A 27416-nucleotide genomic window follows, 5' to 3' on the forward strand; every position below is an offset into this window, starting at 1 on the left:
TATATATTATATAAAGTCATTACACACAGAGGAACCTATTCCTATATATAATATAGAGTCATTACACACAGAGGGATCTATTACTATATATTAGATAGAGTCATTACACACAGAGGGATCTATTCCTATATATTATATAGTCATTACACACAGAGGGATCTATTTCTATATAATATATAGAGTCATTACACACAGAGAGATCTATTCCTATATATTATATAGATTCATTACACACAGAGGGATCTATTCCTATATATTATATAGATTCATTACACACAGAGGAACCTATTCCTATATATAAGATAGAGTCATTACACACAGAGGGATCTATTCCTATATATTATATAGAGTAATTACACACAGAGGAATCTATTCCTATATATTATATAGATTCATTACACACAGAGGGATCTATTCCTATATATTATATAGATTCATTACACACAGAGGGATCTATTCCTATATATTATATAAAGTCATTACACACAGAGGAACCTATTCCTATATATAATATAGAGTCATTACACACAGAGGGATCTATTACTATATATTAGATAGAGTAATTACACACAGAGGGATCTATTCCTATATATTATATAGTCATTACACACAGAGGGATCTATTTCTATATAATATATAGAGTCATTACACACAGAGAGATCTATTCCTATATATTATATAGATTCATTACACACAGAGGGATCTATTTCTATATGTTATATAGAGTCATTACACACAAAGGGATCTATTCGTATATATTATATAGAGTCATTACACACAGAGGGATCTATTCCTATATATTATATAGATTCATTACACACAGAGGGATCTATTCCTATATATTATATAAAGTCATTACACACAGAGGAACCTATTCCTATATATAATATAGAGTCATTACACACAGAGGGATCTATTCCTATATATTATATAGAGTCATTACACACAGAGGGATCTATTCATATATTATATAGTCATTACACACAGAGGAATCTCTTCCTATATATTATATAGATTCATTACACACAGAGGGATCTATTCCTATATATTATATAGATTCATTACACACAGAGGGATCTATTCCTATATATTATATAAAGTCATTACACACAGAGGAACCTATTCCTATATATAATATAGAGTCATTACACACAGAGGGATCTATTACTATATATTAGATAGAGTCATTACACACAGAGGGATCTATTCCTATATATTATATAGTCATTACACACAGAGGGATCTATTTCTATATATTATATAGATTCATTACACACAGAGGGATCTATTCCTATATGTTATATAGAGTCATTACACACAAAGGGATCTATTCGTATATATTATATAGAGTCATTACACACAGAGGGATCTATTCGTATATATTATATTGAGTCATTACACACAGAGGGATCTATTACTATATATTATATAGAGTCATTACACACAGAGGAATCTATTCCTATATATTATATAGATTCATTACACACAGAGGGATCTATTCCTATATATTATATAGATTCATTACACACAGAGGGATCTATTCCTATATATTATATAGATTCATTACACACAGAGGGATCTATTCCTATATATTATATAGAGTCATTACACACAGAGGGATCTATTACTATATATTATATAGAGTCATTACACACAGAGGAATCTATTCCTATATATTATATAGATTCATTACACACAGAGGGATCTATTCCTATATATTATATAGATTCATTACACACAGAGGGATCTATTCCTATATGTTATATAGAGTCATTACACACAAAGGGATCTATTCGTATATATTATATAGTCATTACACACAGAGGGATCTATTCCTATATATTATATAGAGTCATTACACACAGAGGGATCTATTCCTATATAGTATATAGAGTCATTACACACATTGATCTATTCCTATATATTATATAGTCATTACACATGGGGATCTATTCCTATATATTATATTGAGTCATTACACACAGAGGGATCTATTCCTATATATTATACAGGGTCATTACACACAGAGGGATCTATTCCTATATATTATATAGTCATTACACATGGGGATCTATTCCTATATATTATATTGAGTCATTACACACAGAGGGATCTATTCCTATATATTATATAGGGTCATTACACACAGAGGGATCTATTCCTATATATTGTATAGAGTCATTACACACAGAGGGATCTATTCCTATATATTATATAGAGTCATTACACACAGAGGAATCTATTCCTATATATTATATAGATTCATTACACACAGAGGGATCTATTCCTATATATTATATAGATTCATTACACACAGAGGGATCTATTCCTATATGTTATATAGAGTCATTACACACAGAGGGATCTATTCGTATATATTATATAGAGTCATTACACACATTGATCTATTCCTATATATTATATAGAGTCATTACACACAGAGGGATCTATTCCTATATATTATATAGTCATTACACACAGAGGGATCTATTTCTATATATTATATTGAGTCATTACACACAGAGGGATCTATTCCTATATAGTATATAGAGTCATTACACACATTGATCTATTCCTATATATTATATAGAGTCATTACACACAGAGGGATCTATTCCTATATATTATATAGTCATTACACACGGGGATCTATTCCTATATATTATATTGAGTCATTACACACAGAGGGATCTATTCCTATATATTATATAGGGTCATTACACACAGAGGGATCTATTCCTATATATTGTATAGAGTCATTACACACAGAGGGATCTATTCCTATATATTGTATAGAGTCATTACATACAGAGGGATCTATTACTATATATTATATAGAGTCATTACACACAGAGGGATCTATTTCTATATATTATATGGAGTCATTACACACAGAGGGATCTATTACTATATATTATATAGTCATTACACACAGAGGAATCTATTCCTATATATTATATAGATTCATTACACACAGAGGGATCTATTCCTATATATTATATAGATTCATTACACACAGAGGTATCTATTCTTATATATTATATAGAGTCATTACACACAGAGGGATCTATTCCTATATATTATATAGAGTCATTACACACAGAGGGATCTATTCCTATATATTATATAGTCATTACACACAGAGGGATCTATTCCTATATATTATCTAGGGTCATTACACACAGAGGGATCTATTCCTATATATTGTATAGAGTCATTACACACAGAGGGATCTATTCCTATATATTGTATAGAGTCATTACACACAGAGGGATCTATTCCTATATATTATATAGTCATTACACACAGAGGGATCTATTCTTATATATTATATAGAGTCATTACACACAGAGGGATCTATTCCTATATATTATATAGAGTCATTACACACAGAGGGATCTATTCCTATATATTATATAGTCATTACACACAGAGGGATCTATTCCTATATATTATCTAGGGTCATTACACACAGAGGGATCTATTCCTATATATTGTATAGAGTCATTACACACAGAGGGATCTATTCCTATATATTGTATAGAGTCATTACACACAGAGGGATCTATTCCTATATATTATATAGTCATTACACACAGAGGGATCTATTCCTATCTGATATATATAAAGCTGAATGTGTGTGTAATAATCATTATAATCATTCAGAGATCCTCAATCAACTTCTGGAGTGAGTTTGCTGCACTGAAAGTAAAGGGGATGAATAATATTGCACGCCCCAATTTTCAGTTACCGTATTTTTTGGACTATAAGACGCACCTGACCATAAGACGCAGCCTGGTTTTAGAGGAGGAAAATAAGAAAATAAAACTTTAAGCAAAAAATTGTGGTCATGACACACTGTTATGGGGCGAGGATCTGCTGCTGACACTGTTATGGGGGTAATGTCCCCAAATTCTCTACTAAGGTACCCCATTCTGGTAACGATCCTCCTGCCTTGTATATGATCCTGCTCATATACCCCCATCCATCCTGCTCATATACCCCCATCCATCCTGCTCATATACCCCATCCATCCTGCTCATATACCCCCATCCATCCTGCTCATATACCCCATCCATCCTGCTCATATACCCCCATCCATCCTGCTCATATACCCCATCCATCCTGCTCATATACTCCCATCCATCCTGCTCATATACCCCCATGCTGCTCATATACCCCCATCCATCCTGCTCATATACCCCATCCATCCTGCTCATATACCCCCATGCTGCTCATATACCCCCATCCATCCTGCTCATATCGCCCCATGCTGCTCATATTCCCCCATCCTGCTCATATACCCCCATGCTGCTCATATACCCCCATCCATCCTGCTCATATACCCCATCCATCCTGCTCATATACCCCCATGCTGCTCATATACCCCCATCCATCCTGCTCATATCGCCCCATGCTGCTCATATACCCCCATCCTGCTCATATACCCCCATCCTGCTCATATACCCCATCCTGCTCATATACCCCATCCTGCTATATACCCTCATCCTGCTCATAATATACCCCATCCTGGTATATGGCCTGTATCCTGTGGCACAGAAAAAAAAAATAAACGTTTATACTCACCTTTCCTCACTCCCTGCAGCACCGATCATCTTCCTCTCTGTCTCAGCTGCTGCGCCGCTGAGTGGAGCCGTCACCGTTGTCTGCAGCATCGCGATGTCTTCCTGTCTGTGCGGGTCAGCTGATCTGTGTGGACACTAGCGGCGCGCATAGCGATGACGTCATCGCTATGCTCACCGCTCTCTTCACAGATCAGCTGACCGGCACAGACAGGAAGACATCGCGATGCTGCACGGTGACGGGTGAGTACACTGATTCACTGCACCCCGCGCTGATAATGATGCACGGGGGGCAGTGAATACAGCCGCACATGATCTCTCCAGGCTGCAGTTGCCGGGGGTGATCATGCGGCCGGCTGTTTAATATGCGTGCATTCCCCGCCCATCACCCCGCCTACCTGTCAGCGCTGACTTCAGCGCTGAGAGATGATGGGCGGTAGGATGGATGTGCATATCTAATGAGCGGGCCCACGTGGTCACGGCAGGCGCTGCTACAGCCTGCTAGTGCCCCCGATGACCCACTCCACCGCAGCACCCTCATTCCCCGCAGCCACAGTCAGACCATAAGACGCACCCCCAACTTTCCCCCAACATTTGGGGAAAAAAAAAGTGCGTCTTATGGCCCAAAAAATACGGTATTTATTTTTTACAAAAATTTAACATAAGCAATAAATATCGTTCAACTTCACAATTGTGTCCCACTTGTTGTTGATTCTTCAGCATAACATGAAAATTTTTATCTTTATGTTTGAAGCCTGAAATGTGGGAAAAGGTTGAAAAATTCAAGGGGCTGAATAATTTTGCAAGGCACTGTGTGTGTGAATCATAATTATATGACTATACATATTTATATTACCTGAGTACTTTTGATTATGTGACAGTTCATTTTGCACGGTTTGCACTTTATCGGTGATGGTTGTTAGTAGTGGTATTAGATAGTAGCAGGGATAAACCAGGGTCAGCCGTCACTGAGCGGGGGCACCCAAAAATGTAAGGTGTATTGACCTCCGCTGTCCGGCAGGGACAAAACTAGGTAAATATTAGATCCGTGCCTTTAAACATTCTGTTTTTTTCTGTTATTTCTTCTGCATGAACAGCGTCATTGTGCTATATACATTACAGACCAAAAGTTTGGACACACCTCATTCAAAGAGTTTTCTTTATTTTCATGATTCTAAAAATTGTAGATTCACATTGAAAACATCAAAACTATGAATTACCACATGTGGAATGAAATACTTAAAGTGTGAAACAACTGAAAATATGTCTTATAATCTAGGTTCTTCAGAGTAGCCATCTTTTGCTTTGATTACTGCTTTTCACACTCTTGGCATTCTCTTGATGAGCTTCAAGAGGTAGTCACCGGAAATGGTCTTCCAACAGTCTTGAAGGAGTTCCCAGAGATGCTCAGCACTTGTTGGCCCTTTTGCCTTCACTCTGCGGTCCAGCTCACCACAAACCATCCTGATTGGGTTCAGGTCTGGTGACTGTGGAGGCCAGGTCATCTGGTGTAGCACCCCATCACTCTCCTTAGTAAAATAGCCCTGACACAGCCTAGAGGTGTGTTTGGGGTCATTGCCCTGTTGAAAAATACATGCTGGTCCAACTAAACGCAAACCAGATGGAATAGCACGCCGCTGCAAGATGCTGTGGTAGCCATGCTGGTTCTGTATGCCTTCAATTCTGAATAAATCCCCAACAGTGTCACCAGCAAAGCCCCCCCCCACACCATCACACCTCCTCCTCCATGCTTCACGGTGGGAACCAGCCATGCAGAGTCCATCCGTTCACCTTTTCTGCGTCGCACAAAGACACGGTGGTTGGATCCAAAGATCTCAAATTTGGACTCATCAGACCAAAGCACAGATTTCCACTGGTCTAATGTCCATTCCTTGTGTTCTCTTCTGCTTGTTGCCTGTCCTTAGCAGCAGTTTTCTATCAGCTATTTTACCATGAAGGCTGCTGCACAAAGTCCCCTCTTAACAGTTCTAGAGATGAGAAGGTGTGTCCAAACTTTTGGTCTGTACTGTATATTGTATACACCCTGTTACCACTCACTATTTAACCTAGTATTTCACTTTGTGTGGTCACCTTAGATGACATTTGTCTGTTACTTGACTATGTGGTTATTGCTCTATATGTTTGTTGTTTTTTTAATTAATATATATCTCATTTTAAATTTAATTTTAGAAAAATACTGATTTTAAAGTTTTTTGTTTTGTTTTTTTTTTTGGACCCAGCAAAATTAATAGTTTTAGTGAAGAAGCGCCCAGCGATCTGGGACACGAATGACGACGTGTATCATCATCGGCGTCTGAAGGACGAGGCGTGGGATTCCGTGGGACATGCGCTGTTTGGAGAGGAGTGGGAGGAAGCTAGCAGGTCAGGCAAGAAAAAACTTGGTAAGTACATATGTGAACTACCCACCCCCAAAAAATACCGTATTTTTCGGACCATAAGACGCACTTTTTTTCCCCCAAATGTTGGGGGAAAGTTGGGGGTGCGTCTTATGGTCTGACTATAGGGCTGCGGCCGGGAATCAGGGTGCTGCGGTGGAGCGGGTCATCGGGGGCACGAGCAGGCTGTAGCAGCCTGCTGTGACCACGTGGGCCCGCCCATTACATATGCACGCCCATCCTCCCGCCCATTTCTCAGCGCAGAAGCCGGCGCTACAGGTGGGCGGGAGGACTAGCAGGGACGCGCGCATAGTAAAGAACCGGTCCGCATGATCACCCCTGGCAATTACAGCCTGGAGTGATCATGTGCGGCTGTATTCACAGCCCCCCGTGCATCATTATTAGCGCGGGGTGCAGTGAATCAGTGTACTCACCCGTCCCCGTGTGTGGAGCCGTCCCCCTGCAGCACGCGATGTCTTCCTGTCTGTGCCGGTCAGCTGATCTGTGCTGAGCTGATCAGCTGATCGGCACAGACAGGAAGACATCGAGTGCTGCAGGGGGACGGCTCCACACACACAGGTTAGTGGCGCAGAGAGGAAGATAATCGGTGCTGCAGGGAGTGAGGAAAAGGTAAGTATAAACGTTTATTTTTTTTCTCTGTGCTATAGGATACAGGCCATATACCAGGATGGTATATGAGCACGATGGGGGCATATAGCAAGATGGGAGTATATGAGCAGGATGGATGGGGGGGTATATGAATAGGATGGGGGTATATGAACAGGATGGGGGTATATGAACAGGATGAATGGGGGTATATGAACAGGATAAGGGGATATGCACAGGATGGGGGTATATGAACAGGATGGGGTATATGAACAGGATGATGGGGGTATATGAGCAGGATGGATGGGGGGTATATCAATAGGATGGGAGTATATGAGCAGGATAGGGGTATATGAGCAGGATAGGGGTATATGAGCAGGATAGGGGTATATGAGCAGGATGGGGGAATATGAGCAGGATAGGGGTATATGAGCAGGATGGGGGTATAAGCAGGATGGGGGTATATGAACAGGATGGGGGTATATGAACAGGATGGGGGTATATGAACAGGATGGGGGTATATGAACAGGATGGGAGTATATGAACAGGGTGGAAGTATATGAACAGGATGGGAGTATATGAGCAGGATGGGGGTATATGAACAGGATGGGGGTATATGAGCAGGATGGGGGTATATGAGCAGGATGGGGGTATATGAACAGGATGGGGGTATATGAACAGGATGGGAGTATATGAGCAGGATGGATGGGGGAATATGAGCAGGATGGGGGAATATGAACAGGATGAATGGGGGTATATGAACAGGATGGGGGAATATGAGCAGGATGGGGGTATATGAACAGGATGGGGGTATATGAACAGGATGGGGGTATATGAACAGGATGGGAGTATATGAGCAGGATGGATGGGGGTATATGAACAGGATGGCGGTATATGAACAGGATGGGAGTATATGAGCAGGATGGATGGGGGGTATATGAGCAGGATGGGGGTATATGAGCAGGATGGGGGTATATGAGCAGGATGGGAGTATATGAGCAGGATGGGAGTATATGAGCAGGATGGGAGTATATGAGCAGGATGGGGGTATATGAGCAGGATGGGAGTATATGAGCAGGATGGGAGTATATGAGCAGGATGGGAGTATATGAGCAGGATGGGGGTATATGAGCAGGATGGGGGTATATGAGCAGGATGGGGGTATATGAGCAGGATGGGGGTATATGAACAGGATGGGGGTATATGAACAGGATGGGAGTATATGAGCAGGATGGATGGGGGAATATGAGCAGGATGGGGGAATATGAACAGGATGAATGGGGGTATATGAACAGGATGGGGGAATATGAGCAGGATGGGGGTATATGAACAGGATGGGGGTATATGAACAGGATGGGGGTATATGAACAGGATGGGAGTATATGAGCAGGATGGATGGGGGAATATGAGCAGGATGGGGGTATATGAACAGGATGGCGGTATATGAACAGGATGGGAGTATATGAGCAGGATGGATGGGGGGTATATGAGCAGGATGGGGGTATATGAACAGGATGGGAGTATATGAACAGGATGGGAGTATATGAACAGGATGGGAGTATATGAACAGGATGGATGGGGGAATATGAGCAGGATGGATGGGGGGTATATGAACAGGATGGGGGTATATGAGCAGGATGGATGGGGGAATATGAGCAGGATGGATGGGGGGTATATGAACAGGATGGGGGAATATGAGCAGGATGGGGGTATATGAACAGGATGGGAGTATATGAGCAGGATGGATGGGGGTATATGAACAGGATGGGAGTATATGAGCAGGATGGATGGGGGGTATATGAACAGGATGGCGGTATATGAATAGGATGGGAGTATATGAGCAGGATGGATGGGGGGTATATGAACAGGATGGGAGTATATGAACAGGATGGATGGGGGAATATGAGCAGGATGGATGGGGGGTATATCAATAGGATGGGGGTATATGAACAGGATGGGGGTATATGAACAGGATGGGAGTATATGAGCATATACAAGGCTGGAGGATCATTACCAGAATGGGGTACCTTAGTAGAGAATTTGGGGATATTACCCCCATAACAGTGTTAACAGCAGATCCTCGCCCCATAACAGTGTGTCATGACCACATTTTTTTGCTTAAAGTTTTATTTTCCTATTTTCCTCCTCTAAAACCAGGGTGCGTCTTATGGTCAGGTGTGTCTTATAGTCCGAAAAATACGGTAAATGCACCCATGTCCCTTGCCATGTGGAAGTATAGTGAAAGCATAGCTCAGCATGCGTACTGTGTGACATGGTGATTTGATCGTGTCAAGGGAGTGTGTGATAGAAGTAGAGCGTACAAATCTGGAGCATTTTTTCTGATTGTAGTTGTTTGTGATATGTTTACAGTCGACACATGTAAGCGACGCTGGAATTCGTGTCGGGACCAGTATCGTCGGGAGTTTATTAAAAAAGGGAGAAATGGGGAAGGAGGGCGGTTGAAGCGGCCGTATATTTACACCAAGCAGCTCTCCTTCCTCAAGCCCATATTGAACTTGAAGCCGTAAGTAAAATGTGAAAAGAAATGTAGAATTACATATTCATGTCAATGTAGACATTACCGATTGTTTTATTACAGAACCACAGACAACCTGGACGATGATTCTACCACGGACAGTCCGGTCTCCCCATCCTCCCCAACACCTGGACCAAGCCCACCCCCGGAACAGGCAGAGGCTCCTGCAGCTGCTGCGCTGCACATGCCTTCTGCTCCACGGAGGCGCCGCTGCCGCACCCTGCACTCAGCGTCTGCTGAGACAACGCGGGCACTTATTGATAAGCACGTCCTGACGTTCCTCAGCAGACAGGACAATGAGGGGCCAGGAGAGGCGTTCATGCGGGAACTGGCTTCTTCTTTTTCAGGTGTTGCTCCGGAGCGGAGGCTGCGCTGCATGGCGGCCATGGCAACAGTCCTTGATATTTTTAAAGGACCAAATGAGCCACATGAACTGATTCGAATCCTTGATGACCTCAAGTGGCGGACAATGCCTCCACCTATTCCGGGTGAGGCTGGTGTAGGATCTAGGAGCAATTATTGTCAGGCTTCCCAGTGTCCGCAGGCCTCCCAGTTCCCACAGGCCTCCCAGTACCAGTCCAATGCCCTCTCCTGTCCAGTCCCACAGTCCCCACCCATGTTCAAGTGAGTTGTTTGAGCTGAAAATAGTTTTGTATTTTAATAAATATACGTTTATAATTTAAAAATGCTTGTCACTATTTTTAGTTAGTTAAAAGGTTAGGAATAGTGTTGAGCGGACCCGGATCGGCAAAATCCGGATAGCACGGTTTGAGCGGAAGATCCGAGTCTGACCCAGACGCGGGATTCCGGGTGCACGATCCGGATCCGTTTTTTTTTTTTCTCTCTTCCTCTCCCCGCACCCGGATTTTTCACTATCCGCTCAACTCTATTTAGGATAAGTGACCGCTCGAATATACATGGACGGACAGATGGCTAGATAGATAACTGGATAAAGGGATAGATAGATAAATTGACCAATAGATAGATGGAAAAAAAGAATAGAAAGAAATAACAGAAAGCTCACTTGGCCCTTTTTTGAGGGGTTGGAAAAAAAAAATGACTTGTGGACACCCCATTACTAATTCCTTTATTTTAAAGCAATTTTTAATTTTTTATTCAAACAAAAACACCAGCCCTCGTTAACCAATTTATTAATAATTGTAATAAAATACAAATGTCCGTCGTAATCCAATACGATGTCCCACACCGTTCTCCAAAGACAAACCTGAGAAGACATAAATTGAGAAATTAACTCACAAATTAAACAATTCTTTTCCAATTGTTTTGCCCCGTCAATCCCTAATCCAGGTCTGCCATAATCCAAAGGTGGGGGGGCCCATGTAATCCCATACTTGCTGGCACATTCAATGGAATACATAACATCCTCTATTGATGGTGCCACAGCAGGCGCACACACACACTGCTGTGTGCGCTTCCCTGCAGTGACCTGAGATGACCTGATAAGGTCAACCCAGGTCACTGCAGGGGCACACAGAGAAGTGTGTGTGCTTCCACAGTAGTGACGTCACGGTTTGACTTGAGTTCGTGCTGAACTCGAGTGAACCCCTGACATTACAGCTGCGAACTCCGGTCCTGCTGTTCCAGGTCTTCTATGCTGGGTTTGACACTAGTATATTGTGAAGCCCGGTACTGGTCAGATTCAGTGTTCAATGAAGTATCCTGGATGCGTACAAAGTAAAAGGTGGCATTCTCCCGTATTCAATTGTATTGAAGAATGAAATACCCTCTACTTATTGGAAAGTATTCCAAAAACGCGTTCCACATACCGACGAGCTCTAGTCAAGTGGTAATTGAATATTCGCTTGCTCTCGTCCAAATCGCATCTGTGATAGGGCCGCATAACATGTGGTGTCAAAGCAAACCCTTAATCAGGTACGATGACAAATGGCAGCTGCGGTCCTTGGGATCCAGGCAGTGATTGTGGCTCTGGAAGGGCGAGCTCGGTGGCCTGAAGCCGATTACCCATTCTTGAAGCATGAAAAATGCGTGTATCTGACGTGCTCCCATAGGCCCCAATATCCATAATTAGAAATTCGTAGTCACTGTCAGCTAAGGCCAACAGCACCACTGAAAAATACTGCTTGGAATTCGACCCTGAGTGAGGCGGCTTCTTCACACGAATGTGTTCGACATCCAGTGATCCGATGTAGTTTGCAAACTACGCTGACTCTTCAAAGCCTTCGGCAATCACAGACAATCTTCAGCCGTCTGCTCAGGCATCACTGATTGTCTTAGACGCTCTCATATCACCGCACACGTGCCTTTTACAATTCTGGATATTGTAGAGATCCTTAGCATAAACTATAAATGCAGGGAAGCAAAAGAGTTTCCAGTTGCAAGAAATCTGCAAAAAAAAAAAAGTTTGGCATATAAAATGTACTATTTAACAAAAAGCAGACACTGACGAAAAATATATCGTACTTTCGTGGGTCCTCATCGGAGTGTTGGACCGGTGACGACCTACCTTAACTTACCTCAATGTAACGATGGGTTCAGGTGAAATACTGCGTCTCATGTTTGTGTCCTGGAAGGTGAGTACAAGACGCAAAGATAACAGTAGAAGATCAAAACTTTCCACCGACATCCAAGTAAACGGGTGCTGGCACAGGTCTGAATACAGGGCATGGGAGTAGCCATTACTGCGCCGCTGTGAGACAATAGGGTGAACCCAGGGCCTCCTCATCCCCGGTTCCTCAGAAAACAATGCAGATTGCTGTCCGTATTGCTGAGAAAGAAGCCAGTACAGCAGAACCTCATTAGTAGTACTTTTTGCCATATTACGTCTACAAGCACAAAAAAATCCCCAGAGCTCTCTATACTGTGAAAAAGCAGTAGAATATGGCACTGGGGTGAACATGTGACCGCCTCATGTAGGTTGAAGCTGTGGATCCTGGGTAAATTAATGTCATTTCCCTCCTTCATGGATGCAAAACAGACCGTTTTTGCGGAAACACGGAACGGATGTGGTTGTCATATTGTGGAAATAATGTGTAGTATGGTCCGCACAATTTCATCAGTGAGAAGTGAGCATCGTTATACACAGGGAGCCCTGAGATCACAATCCTGGGGTGAAGCTTCACTGCTTTTTCATGCTTTAGTGGCACCTTAGGACGTTAGAAAGCAGTGCCGTAATGGGAACCTTCTGGACAAAAGTGATACTGTGTTGTGTAATGCAGAACATCAGGCGATGTGATGTTCTAAACAGGATTTATGAATCCAGTAGAGCACAAAACTTCTCACTAGTATTATTGAGACACTAACAGCCGGGATCAGAGAAAACTCAGTGCTGGTCAGGAGCGACCTCTGTCATTTCCAGCCTGGAAGCTGTAGGAGACGTTTCTGGGACTGTCCCATTCACCTGAATAACAACCCTCCGATGTATGGAGCTGGTTTACAGAGGCAGAATCCTCTGGAGAATTCCTACTGTGTGTGACCTCAAGGTAAAGACCCTGTGGATGGATTCAGGCCCTTTTTACTACACAGTTAGTGTTATCCTCGTAGCTTGTATACAGGAAAAGCTCCATGTCTTCTAGCTATTGCCTGTGCTGATCCTTAATCCTGAGCCTTAATCCTCAGCTCTACTTTGTTGCTGGCAAAAATGCCACAGGTGTTAGCTCGCACCCTGCTGCATCAACACACACTCCCTTGACACAATCAAATCACCATGTCACACAGTACGCATGCTGTGCTATGCATTCACTATACTTCTACATGGCAAGGGACATGGGTGCACTTATTTTTTGGGGGTGGGTAGTTCACATATGTACTTACCAAGTTTTTTCTTGCCTGACCTGCTAGCTTCCTCCCACTCCTCTCTAAACAGTGCATGTGCCACGGAATCCCACGCGTCATCCTTCAGACACCGATCATGATACACGTCGTCATTCTGTAATGACCGTAGGTCCGAAGAGAATCCAGTGGGTCACAAACCGAGACAGAGGCAGGAATAAACAAGGGTTCCTTTACTGGGTTGAGAATTAAAGTATGATTCAAAATAAATAATGATTGACTTAAGAACCCCTCAAAGCACCACAAAATTGGAATTAACACACTCCGCTTTTAGCCGGAATCAATGCGCCGATCTCAGAGTTCCCGGGTTATGTATATTACCTGAGGAACCGGGAAAAAATTTACCTACTCTCCAGGGTAAACAAAGAAAAACAATTAATTATAAAGGCAAGAGGTGTAAATCCAAAGGGGGCCTCTGAGGGAACCTCTGAGATGGCGCACTGAGTATAACTTATCACTACTAATAACAAAGCCTTAAATTTTACCAACGTTGGTTTTACACTGAACAAAGGGATACCCAGGTATCTTAAAACTATGGTACCGTTAACTTCAAGGGAAGTTTCACACAGGCCTGTGGTCAGAGTCTGCTGTATATAATTCCAAAGAAGGAAAAAAAAAAAAAAGTAAACACAAAAATCTTCTTCTTGCTCTAAGGATGTCTTCACCCCGGCCCTGCCACGCAGGGACCACGGACTTAGTCGAAATTAGCCAATTACTCCACAAAGAACACGGTCTCGGGCCCACAGCTCTGTAGTAATCCTCAGACAGAACATCGGCTTCCTCGGTCCAGAGAACAGCCCTCAGGAAATTGGAGCTCTTTTCTCTCACACAACACGGTCCAATTTCTTCAGCACAGCTCCTGGTTATTTCGTGAAAAAAATATAATGAAAAAAAAAAAAAATAGTCTCCAACAGTCTCTCTTGATCTTTTTCTTTTTTTTCAGAATTTTTTTTAGCCTGCAGTCACACAACTGTCGATATTAGCCAATTAATCCACACAGAACACGGTCTCAGGCCCACAGCGCTGTAGTAATCCTCAGGTAGAACACAGGCTTCCCCGGTCCAGAGAACAGCCCTCCCCTCAGGAAATTGGAGCTCTTTTCTCTCACACAACACGGTCCAATTTCTTCAGCACAGGTCCTGGTTCTTTTGTGAGGAAAAGATAATGAAAAAGAAAAAAAAATAGTCTCCAACAGTGTCTCTGATCTCTTTCTCTTATCAGACTTCTTTTTAGCCTGCAGTCACACAACTGTCTCTCTCAGGCAGCCCGGGCTCAGCACACTTTCTCTGAGGTAACTCCGGCATCTACAGGGTCTCTGACCCAAAACCCTGCTGATCAGTGCAGGCAGGCAGAACTCACAGGGTCCTAGTGCACTGCTGACACAATTACATTTCAGACTCTCACACTCCACCCCACTAGAGGTTGGCGTCTCCGACACACCTCCCCACTAAAATTCGTCCTGTGCATAGCGCTGAGGGGGTATTCCCGCTGTAGGGAGAGTGGTTTTCCTGAGGCCCACCCCGACAGATTCAGGTCTCAAGGGGGCAGGAGACTCTTCAGCACTGTCATCAGAGGGAGAACATGATGCTGTTCCCTCCCGAGGTAGAGCACCCTGTGACCCATCATCCACGTCAGGAGGCTGACCTAATTCCCCATCTTCAGAAGGGCATGTTACAGACTCGACACTCTCTCCGCACGGGGGAAAATCTATCACAGGGGCCAGGTTGACAGGTGCAGGGGAAGGTACATCATCAAACTCATAGACATCAGGAATTCCCCCCTTTTGGGGAGCAATCTGGGGTTCTGTAGAAACGGGATTCATGTCTTCGAACCAACACCGCTGTAGCATGTTACGGTGAAGATTACGAGTAGGTCCTCCAGTCCCCACCAGCTCGACCTCGTAGACTGGAATCTAAGGGCTCAACCGTTTTACTATCCGGTAGAGAGTTGCTTCCCAACGGTCATCCAGTTTCCCCGTCGGTCGTTTGACCCTTACTAACACTATCTCCCGGGGCGAAGGGCTCTGTTTGCACCGGTCGCTTGTCCTTATGAGACAGCTGACTGAGTCGACTACCCACCACCTGATGCACCACTTCTAGTCGTCGCCGATACTCTCGAACCCATTCAGATGCGGTCAGAGGAGAATCAGAGGAGTGATCGGGCATGTTCAAATCTTCAATATCCCTCCCGGACCTCCCGAACATCAACATGTATGGCGAGTAGCCAGTGGTGCTGTGCATCCGCTTATTGTAGGCCCACATTAGTTCAGGAAGGTAATCGGGCCAGCGAGCCTGCTCCTCTCAAGGTTCTCAACATCTGTATCAGGGTACGATTAAATCGCTCACAAGCCCCATTGATTGGGGATGATAAGGTGTCGTTCTCGAATGTGCTATACCATACAGTTGACACAGCCCCTCAATCAAGGTCCCCTGGAAGCCTGCCCCCTGATAATAATAATAATTTATAATAATAATAATTTTATTCATTTATATAGCGCTATTAATTCCACAGCGCTTTGATCTGAGTGTATTCTTCAAGGACACCCAAATACCTGCAGAAAATGTCGACATACAGCCTTAGCCGCCGTCTGGTCTCTTGTTGGCACTGCCACCGCATATTTAGTAAAATGATCTGTGATTACCAAGCAATAGGAGCACCCAGACGTTGAGTACCCTATCAAGACGAAATCAATCATGAGCAATTCTAAGGGGGCAGAGGTCATAATAGTTTGCGTAGGAGCCCGCTGCTCAGGACTCTTGTTGAGCCCACAGACCCGACACTGCCGGCATGCCTCTGCCACCATTCCCCCCAGATCAGGGCAATAGAGGACTCGCTGTAGCCACTGGAGTGGAGTGTCTTTTCACTTCCAAAGTGGGCTCCTTTTTCATGCACCTCACGAGCGACCACCGGACTCATCTTTACAGGGATTACCAGCTGATACCGGTGTTGCAGCTCAGATGGCAGATACACCTTATGATACAAGAGGCCCTTTTCCACACACAACCTATCCCATTGTCTCAATTTAATTCCTTCTGCGGACAGCTGGGCCTTGTCCTTTGCACATGGCCAAATCCCATTTTGTACCCAAGCGCGCACTAGTGTAATGTCTGGGCACTCGCTCTGGTCTTTCGCCCAGTCTGATGGCGTTTTGCCCAGGACACACGACATTCCGGATGCCACCCCACTTGTGTACCACACTATGGAAGATAGGTACCTGTCTCAAGTCGGGGGTTTCGGTGTCCTCCAATTTGTCATCAACACTTTCCCCTGTGGACCTAAGGGGTACCCTTGACAGCACGTCCGCGTTTCCGTTTTTTCGCCCATAGCGAAACTTAATCTGATAATTAAACTTAGCAAGGCAAGCGACCCACCGCTGCTCCAACGCTCCTAGTTTTGCATTCTTCATGTGAGCCAGAAGGTTATTATCAGTCATAACTAACACCTCAGCTCCCGTTAAATACTCGGCAAACCGTTCGGCCATTGCCCACACCAGGGCCAGTAGTTCTAGGCGAAACGAACTGTAATTAGCTGGGTTCCGCTCAGTGTCTCTTAAAGACCTGCTGCCATAGGCGAAAACTCGCTCACGGCCATCCTGCACTTGTGCCAGTACTGCTCCCAACCAATGAAGACTACCATCTGTGTACAACAGGAAAGGGGCATCAAACCGGGCATATGCCAACAAAGGGGCACTAGTTAGGGCAGCTTTCACCGCTTCAAATGCCTTTTGCTGCTGGGTCCCCCATTGCATAGGGCGGTCGCGATGTCCCTCTTAAAAGTGCATTCAGAGGACCCACAACTTGTGAAAACCTGGGCACAAAGCGTCGATAATACCCCGCCAACCCCAAGAAAGCCCGAACCTCCCGCAAGGTACTGGAAGGGGGGGCCACTCCTGGACCGCCAGGACCTTGTTGGCATCGGGTAACACCCCATCGGGGGTCACTACATGGCCTAAATACTCTATACGGCTTTTGAACAGTTGACATTTCTTTGGTTTTATTTTAAAGACATGACGGCTGAGCCGTTGGAGCACTTGGTGCAATTTCTCAAGATGGTCTTCGAATGATGTTCCGAACACCACAATGTTATTCAAATATATCAGGACCGACTCAAAATTCAGATCGCCTAAGCAATGTTCCATCAGGCGTTGGAAGGTTCCCGGGGCATTAGTGAGTCCGAAAGGCATCCGATTGAATTCGTAGAGCCCCATTGGCAGAACAAATGCTGTCTTAGCCCGGTCTTTCTCAGCCATCGGTACCTGCCAATATCTACTTGCTAACTCCAATGTTGAGAAGTATTTGGCCCTTCCTAATGCTGACAGAGACTCTTCAATTCGAGGCAACGGATATGTATCTCATACCGTGTGAGCGTTTAATTTTCAATAATCCACACAAAATCGAAGGGTCCCATCTTTCTTTCGGACCAGGACCACGGGGGCTGCCCAGGGGCTTTGACTCTATCGTATTACTTGATTATTGAGCATACTGGCCACCATACCAGAAGTCAGCTGTTCCCGATCCACCCCCATCTGCTTCATGATCACACGTCCATTCCATTCTTCGGTAGGAGGTTCGGGTCCCTTTACTTCGACCGCAAATGTCCAGGATGACTGTCGATCTGGGCGCAATTCAATCGCTGTCTTTTCAGGCACCGGTCTATCCGGCACGAACAGTTCAGCCAAGGATGGTCCCAGCAGGGAGGGTGACAGCCTCATCAAGCACGTTGATGCATCTGACTGGCACCCGTCCATTCTTCACAATAGCCAGTGACCGGGCCACGTGAGCCTTAGTAAACGAGGACTTCTCTAAGGCTGGCTCCAGTAATACTTCAAGTTCATTCACTCTTTGTGCCGCCCCCACTGGCAGCATTAAGAGTTCCTCCTGTTGAGGTGCCAGCGAGATCGAGGCCCGTAATGGCACTCGGACTAGGCCCACCCGGCACCCTGGGTCTGCACTCTTCAGCAAATTGCAGCTCAGCACTAGACGATGTAACATCCTCTGAGTAGGTCGGTGGCTTGTAGCACAAGCCCAGTATTGGGGTCCCTCACTAGTGTACGTCTGATGATTGAGGTCTCGTAGAATGTTCATTCCGAGCGTCACCTCCATCCCTCTTCTAGGGGGGTGGTCCACCAGCACTATCCCTTTCTGACCCAGCTGTGGGCCTGAGAACACGGTCTCAGGCCCACAGCGCTGTAGTAATCCTCAGACAGAACACAGCTTCCTCAGTCCAGAGGACAGCCCTCCCCTCAGGAAATTGGAGCTCTTTTCTCTCACACAACACGGTCCAATTTCTTCAGCACAGGTCCTGGTTCTTTTGTGAGGAAAACATAATGAAAAAGAAAAAAAAATAGTCTCCAACAGTCTCTCTGATCTCTTTCTCTTATCAGACTCTTATTAGCCGCAGTCACACAACTGTCTCTCTCAGGCAGCCCGGGCTCAGCACACTTTGTCTGAGGTAACTCCGGCATCTACAGGGTCTCTGACCCAAAACCCTGCTGATCAGTGCAGGTGTCGCGGGCGGATGGGACGCGCTCGCCACGCTCGAGTCCGGGGCTTCTGCTGCTGCTGCTCGGTGGCTCGAGCGGAGGACCGGATCCGGGGGCTCGAGCAGCGCTCCTCACCCGTGAGTGAAATGGGGATGGTGGTTTGGTTAGGGAGATTGTTGGTGATGCCACCCATGGGTCGTGGTGATAATGGCACCACCGCTGCTGGTAACGGGGATCCCGGGAGAGATGGTAGGGTGCAGCTGAGATGTTGTCCCCTCCGTGGGCAGGGGGTTGGTGATCCCGGTGCCCGATGGTGTAACGGGGAGGCTGGATGGCTGTGGTGCAGGGTTGCAGGGACAGCGCGGCGCGGTGCCTGACGGCACTGGTGTACTCACTCAGACAATCACTGACAAAGTCTCTGGTAAACCAAAACGGCCAGATGTGGACGGGTCCCGCAGCCAGCTGCAGTGTTGTTGTTGTGCTCTCCCTGGACGGCTGATGGTGGCTGTCTTTCCCTGCACCTTTTAGAATGTTCTGACTCCTGTGGTTGCCCACCGGTTGTCCGCTCCCCGGCGCATAGGTGCCGTAGGAGCCCGTTTTGCCCGCAGGCGCTGGCCCTTGGATCTCTAGCCTGTGGCGGTGGCTGTATATCCTCTCTGGGTGGACGGTTGCCTTCAATCGGGACTTGGTAGTTGGGAAACCCATGGGGTTCCTGTCACATTCGGATTTGACTATTGACGGCGGCTCCAAGCCTGGTCGGGGTCCGATGGCCCTGCCTGTGTGCTTAGCTTCACTCCATTCCCCGGTCCGGCACCGGCGGGCCGATGCCCGACCCCGGTCCTTACGTCTCTGCGGAGTTCCACTAACTCCTGCAGACGGCCACCACCGTCTGCCAACCTTGCTGTTAGTGTCTGGGCTCCAACCCAGACACCCAAGTATTCACTCCTCTCACTTTCACCTCCAAGACTAATCTGACACTTTTCCCGCCTCCAGGCCTGTGAACTCCTTGGTGGGTGGGGCCAACCGCCTGACTCCGCCCCACCTGGTGTGGACATCAGACTCTGGAGGGAGGCAACAAGGGTTTTGTGTTTGGCTGCTGTAACTGCCTGGGGTGGGTGTGTGTGTGTTGGCATGTCTGTGACTACCTGGCTAGTCCAGGGCGTCACACAGGCAGAACTCACAGGGTCCTAGTGCACTGCTGACACAATCACATTTCAGACTCTCACAATTCGTGTCCCAGATTGCTGGGAGCTCCTGCACGAACGCTATTAATTTTGCTGGATCCAAAAACCAAAAAGAAAAACCTCTAAAATCAGTATTTTATTAAATTTAAAATGAAATATATTAATTAAAAAAATCATTTAGCGCAATACTTACATAGTCAAGAAACAGACAAATGTCATCTAAGGTGACCACACAAAGTGAAATACTAGGTTAAATAGCGAGTGGTAACCGGGTGTATACAATATATATATCGCAGTGACGCTGTTCATGCAGAAGAAATAACTGACAAGGACAGAATGTTTAAAGGCACGGGATAATATTTCCCTAAAGTTGTCCATGCCGGACAGCGGATGTCAATACATCTTACTTTTTTGGGCGCCCCCATTCAGCATCAGCTGACCCTGGTTTACCCTTGCTACTATCTAGTACCACTACCAACAACCATCACCGATAAAGTCCAAACCGTGCAAAATGAACTGTCACATAATCAAAAGTACTCAGGTAATATAAATGCATAATATATATATATATATATATATATATATACTAGAAGGTGGCCCGATTCTACGCATCGGGTATTCTAGAATTTACGTATTGTGTAGTTCATGTATGATTTTTTTTATAGATATAGATAGATATATATATATATATATATATATATATATATACATATGTTGTTGTGTGTAGTTACCAAGTGTTTGTGTAGGGCGCTGTACATGTTCTGGGTGTTGTCTGGGTGTGGCGGGGGTGAGAGCGGTGTTGTATGTGTGTTGCGTTGTTTGTGGAGCGCTGTGTGTCTGTAGCGTTGTATGTGTGTGTGTTGCGCGGTTTGTGTGGGTGTGGTGTGTTTTGGGGGAGGTATGTTTTGTGCAATGTGTGTGTTGTGCGGTATGTGCGTATATTTATGTATGCCGCGGTGTTTGTGTGTTGGGTGTTGTGTGTGTGCAGCGTTGTCTGTGTGTGTGGGTGTCTGTGTATGGCGGTGTTTGTGGTTCCCTGTGTGTGTGTGTGTGTGTGTGTGTGTGTGTTGGGGGGAGGTGTGCACCTCCCATCGTGCTCCATCCCCCATGCTGCACACCCCCCATCATGCCCCATCCCCTATGCTGCGCATTCCCCATCGTGCTCCATCCCCCATGCTGCACACCCCCCATCGTGCTCCATCCCCCATGCTGCGCACTCCCCATCGTGCTCCATCCTCCATGCTGCGCACTCCCCATCGTGCTCCATCCTCCATGCTGCGCACTCCCCATCATGCTCCATCCCCCATGCTGCGCACCCCCCATCGTGCTACATCCCCCATGCTGCGCACCCCCCATCGTGCTACAACCCCCATGCTGCGCACTCCCCATCGTGCTACATCCCCCATGCTGTGCACCCCCCATCGTGCTACATCCCTCATCGTGCTACATCCCCCATCGTGCTACATCCCCCATGCTGCGCACTCCCCATCGTGCTACATCCCCCATGCTGCGCACCCGCCATCGTGCTCCATCCGCCATGCTGCGCACTCCCCATCGTGTTACATCCCCCATGCTGCGCACTCCCCATCGTGCTACATCCCCCATGCTGCGCACCTCCCCATCGTGCTACATCCCCCATGCTGCGCACTCCCCATCGTGCTACATTCCCCATGCTGCGCACTCCCCATCGTGCTCCATCCTCCATGCTGCGCACTCCCCATCGTGCTCCATCCTCCATGCTGCGCACTCCCCATCATGCTCCATCCCCCATGCTGCGCACCCCCCATCGTGCTACATCCCCCATGCTGCGCACCCCCCATCGTGCTACATCCCCCATGCTGCGCACTCCCCATCGTGCTACATCCCCCATGCTGTGCACCCCCCATCAAGCTACATCCCTCATCGTGCTACATCCCCCATCGTGCTACATCCCCCATGCTGCGCACTCCCCATCATGCTACATCCCCCATGCTGCGCACCCGCCATCGTGCTCCATCCGCCATGCTGCGCACTCCCCATCGTGTTACATCCCCCATGCTGCGCACTCCCCATCGTGCTACATCCCCCATGCTGCGCACCTCCCCATCGTGCTACATCCCCCATGCTGCGCACTCCCCATCGTGCTACATTCCCCATGCTGCGCACTCCCCATCGTGCTACATCCCCCATGCTGCGCACTCCCCATCGTGCTACATCCCCCATGCTGCGCACTCCCCATCGTGCTACATTCCCCATGCTGCGCACTCCCCATCGTGCTACATCCCCCATGCTGCGCACTCCCCATCGTGCTACATCCCCCATGCTGCGCACTCCCCATCGTGCTACATCCCCCATGCTGCGCACCTCCCCATCGTGCTCCATCCCCCATGCTGCACACTCCCCATCGTGCTCCATCCCCCATACTGCGCACTCCCCATCGTGCTACATCCCCCATGCTGCACACTCCCCATCGTGCTACATCCCCCATGCTGCGCACTCCCCATCGTGCTACATCCCCCATGCTGCGCACTCCCCATCGTGCTACATCCCCCATGCTGCGCACCCCATCGTGCTACATCCCCCATGCTGCGCACCCCCCATCGTGCTACATCCCCCATGCTATAATAGTTCTCCTATTATACTCAGAGAGGAGTATAATAGGAGGACTATAATAGGAGGAGTAGTCCTGGGGGGAGAGGAGTATAATGCCGGCTCCCTGCACATGTGTACCGGGAGCCGGTGTACACTGGTAACTATGATACACATCGGGTAACTAAGGGACCTTAGTTACCCGATGTGTATAATGGTTACCAGCGTTCACGGCCTCCGTCAAGATCCCAGCATCGCAAGGTTATGTCTGGCGCTGCTGGGATCCTGACGGAGCCGGTGTACTCTGGTAACTATGATACACATCGGGTAACCAAGGGACCTTAGTTACCCGATGTGTATAATGGTTACCAGCGTTCACGGGCTCCGTCAAGATCCCAGCATCGCAAGGTTATGTCTGGCGCTGCTGGGATCCTGACGGAGCCGGTGTAGAAGCAAGCGATATCCCAGGATGTTGTGAGTGTGTGGATGTGATGTGTGAGGTGTGTGTGAGAGTGAGTGTGATGTGATGTGTGTGTGTGTGTGTACTCACCTGGGAGTCGGAGCTCCGTGTCAGTTGGGCCAGTGCGAGCGTGCATTGCGTGAGGGGGGCGGGGCCTGCAGAGAGCCGGGGCGAGAGGCCAATCCGTGGGGGGGGGGCGGGGCCATGGCGAGCCCAGCGGCCAATCAGCTTTGTGTCACCGTAAGGACACAATTTTGGAGCATGACAGACAGACAGACAGACAGAATAAGGCAATTATATATATAGATATATATATATATATATATATATACCACACACACACACATATATATATATATATATATATATACATATATATATATATATATATATACACGTCATGGCCTGTGATGGAAACAAGGCCTGGAGTGCTTTTACACTCCGTACACATATCCTGGGATAGACATCTGACACCAGAAGTGAGGTGACGCTGGTAATGAGGCATGGAATGCATTTGTGCTCCACGAGTCTGAGCCCCCAATACCGGAAGTGACATCAAATGCTTCCTGATGGTACATGACTCAGGGTCATGTGGTGCAGGCCGAACGTGCGTCACTGGCCGTAATTAGAATGAGGCTTGGATGTACCTCAGGACTCCGGAAGAGGGTTGTACAAGCTGATCTCCGATACCGGAAGTGAGGTAATATCATTTGCCTCTCATAGAATATTTAAACCATGTGATAGGGGCCGGATATGCGTCATCAGCCATTATATTGTCGGCGTGCGTTCTTATTATGGAGCAGCATGGTCCCTGAGTAAGTACTATAACCATATGGGGAATTAATGACTGGGGAGAGTAGATGGAGTGCTTATACACACATGTTATTATTACAGCCGGTAAAACTACCTCATTGGAGGACCGATTCTTGTGGATGACAGTAGTAAAATGTGAGTACTGGATCTTATATAGTGTATTTTCCCTGACTCTGTGGACAGTGTGGCTACTATATTAATTATGTGTATTGATATTACAGTGTGTCATCTTGATGTGGTCTAATTATGGTCAGCCCCTGATGAACCTCCAATTGATTGCTCTGGGGGAGAAACGCGTCAGGCAATGAGTTGCTGAGTGTGGATAAGTACTGGCCATTTTTTATCATCAATTGTGATGAACATTTATATTATATTGTTGCATACACATAGGGAGGATGGTTATGCTGCCATGATCCTACTAAAATGACTATTGAGTCACAATGATTTACACCCCTGATACACTATTTCCAGTGATTATTATGGCCTAAAAAAATTGTCTTGAAAGTAAATATACTTTTTTGTGGATATGACATAAAGAAACTCTGATGGGAAATAATAACTCCTTTGGATGGATGTGGTGGTATCACTTTGGATTTTTTAAGACCCTCAATTAGACTAGCAGCACCTATAGATATCAGCATAGGGTCACAAGGGCCAGTCCTCGTTGAGCGGGGGCGCCATTTCGTTATACATAGGGTGCCAACCTCCGCGGTCAGAAAGTGAGATATTAGGGAATTTTGGCCTGGGGCCCCGTCTCCTGCAGTGTATGCTAAAAAAAAACTGGTTTTACCTGCACTTTTTGAATTTTTTGGTTTATAATAAAGTTTGAATTTTATGGGGGTCTTTTTCTTCCTGGTGGCTTTTGGTTGCTATAGGAACAAAGGACAGTCACAGTATAAGAAGCTTCTGTGTGAGGTAATAAGATGTCGGTGGGGACACAGATAGAGAGACAGACAAAGACAGACGGGGAAAGAGACAGACGGGGAAAGAGACAGACAGAGACAGACGGGGAAAGAGACAGACAGGGAAAGAGGCAGACGGGGAAAGAGGCAGACGGGGAAAGAGGCAGACGGGGAAAGAGGCAGACGGGGAAAGAGACAGACGGGGAAAGAGACAGACGGGGAAAGCGGAAAAAATAAACTTCAGCTCACCTGTTGCCTGGGCTGTGAAATCCAGCGAGTGCACGGAATCCACCGGTGAGTCCCAGCCGGTTGTGCAAAAGTAAGAAGTAGAGGAAAGGATCCGGCACAAATACTCCTTATAGTAAAAACATCATGACCTTTATTTCAAACGTTAAAAAAATTGTGAAGACCCAAAGGTGTATCAATAACGGGGAAACTTTACGCGTTTCGGACTTCGGTAAAAGCAATAGAGTCCTTAATCATAAGTACCCCGTCTGCAACACAAGACTACTAAAATAGACTGACCCATCAGTTGGACACAGGGGAGGGGCAGAAGCAACATAATTACATAGGGAAACAGGTGAGTATGAAGGTTCACATTAAATCAAGTCACATTACCACATGTATATAATTCATTATATCCAATACAATAAAAATATATATATAATCATTCCATAAACCACCGGATATAAAGCATTCTATATGAATATAAATAACAGCAAATATGAATCCAGACATCACTATGAGAATAGCCCATGATAATACAGATAAATAGATCAATATAATTAGATAAATATCATAATAAATATAATATATAAAATATAGAAAATACATAATATATAAAATATTAACGAGGCTGCTCAGACGAGATGGAATAAAATATTCACTCCGCAAACAATCACAGAGGATTTAATTGAGTGATCGATAATAGATAAATATATATGTATATGTATTAGGGGCTATGCCTAACAAATGTACCGTAAGTCTGATCGGTAATTCAGGCCGTCGGGGTATCTGGAATTAAGTTTTAATATCCATTTTGCCTCTGCAAGGAGGAGAGCCTGAAACCAGTCCCCCCCCGGGGGGGTCGGGGTAGATATTCAATACCGGTGACTACAAGTGCCGAAAAATCTGCTGAATGACTCTCAATAAAGTATCTAGTCAAACCGGATAAGGAGCGTTTTTTAACTAGTGTGGCATAGTTCAACGAAGTAGGGTCAGATGCTGTTGGGGGTACACGGATGTGCTCCGAGATTCTGGTTCTGAGGGCTCTAGAGGTACAACCAACGTAATCCTTGTGGCATATCGTTCATGTGGCCACATAGATAATGTGTGTAGTGGCACAGTTGATGAATGAATTAATGGTGAAATTTTCATTTTGGTTTCTCACAATGGACTTAGTACTGTGCATAAATTTGCAAAGACCACATTGGCTGGACCCGCACCTGTAAGAACCAGAAACACTGAGCCAAGTTTTTTTGCCCTTCTCAGAGGTATACATACTGGGTGCGACTAAGTTCCCTACCGTGCAAGCTTTCCTAGCAACTATATTCACCCCTGACTGAAGAATAGAGTCAAGTATGGTATCCTGCCTCAACAGAGGAATGAAACGTTGAATAGTTTGTTTTATCTTAAAGAAATCCGTACTGAATGGGGTGGAAAATGTGACCCGATTGGTGGAATCAAAAGATTTAGGATGGTCCTCCAATAAACTGCTCCGGCTTCTGTTCGCAGTGATGGAAGAAGCCCTATTCAATACTTGGTCTGAGTAACCTCTCTTTCTGAGTCTGCTTCTGATGGAATTAGCTTCTCTACGATATGAAATTTCAGACGAGCATAACCTCTTTGCCTGCAGAAATTCCCCCACCGGTAGGTTCTGTAAAGTGTGGGGCATATGGCAACTATCAGCATGAAGGGAAGTGTTTCCACTATTGGGCTTTCTATATAAGATGGAATTAATAGATCCAGTTAGGTGATCGCCAGATAAGCGGATGTCCAAAAAAGGTGCAGATTCCTCATGAAAATTTACTGTGAATCTTAAATTCAAGCTGTTGTTATTAAAATAAGTACTGATGG

The 27416-nt window shown here is 45.8% G+C and overlaps 1 protein-coding gene across 1 annotated transcript in view; it reads left to right on the plus strand.

The window, feature by feature from the left end:
* The window catches only part of LOC142302878 (uncharacterized), a 43515-nt gene extending 32716 nt beyond the window's left edge, over nt 1-10799 (plus strand). Inside the window, exons 7-9 of the mRNA XM_075343987.1 lie at nt 6824-6985; nt 9956-10109; nt 10185-10799. Of these exons, the coding sequence (XP_075200102.1) occupies nt 6824-6985; nt 9956-10109; nt 10185-10749 (881 nt within the window). The 3' untranslated portion in view covers nt 10750-10799. The remainder of the gene's footprint in view (nt 1-6823; nt 6986-9955; nt 10110-10184) is intronic.
* Nucleotides 10800-27416: the final 16617 nt, after the last annotated feature.

Source organism: Anomaloglossus baeobatrachus, chromosome 1 (genome assembly GCF_048569485.1).
Source record: "Anomaloglossus baeobatrachus isolate aAnoBae1 chromosome 1, aAnoBae1.hap1, whole genome shotgun sequence".
Classification (NCBI taxonomy): Eukaryota; Metazoa; Chordata; class Amphibia; order Anura; family Aromobatidae; genus Anomaloglossus; species Anomaloglossus baeobatrachus.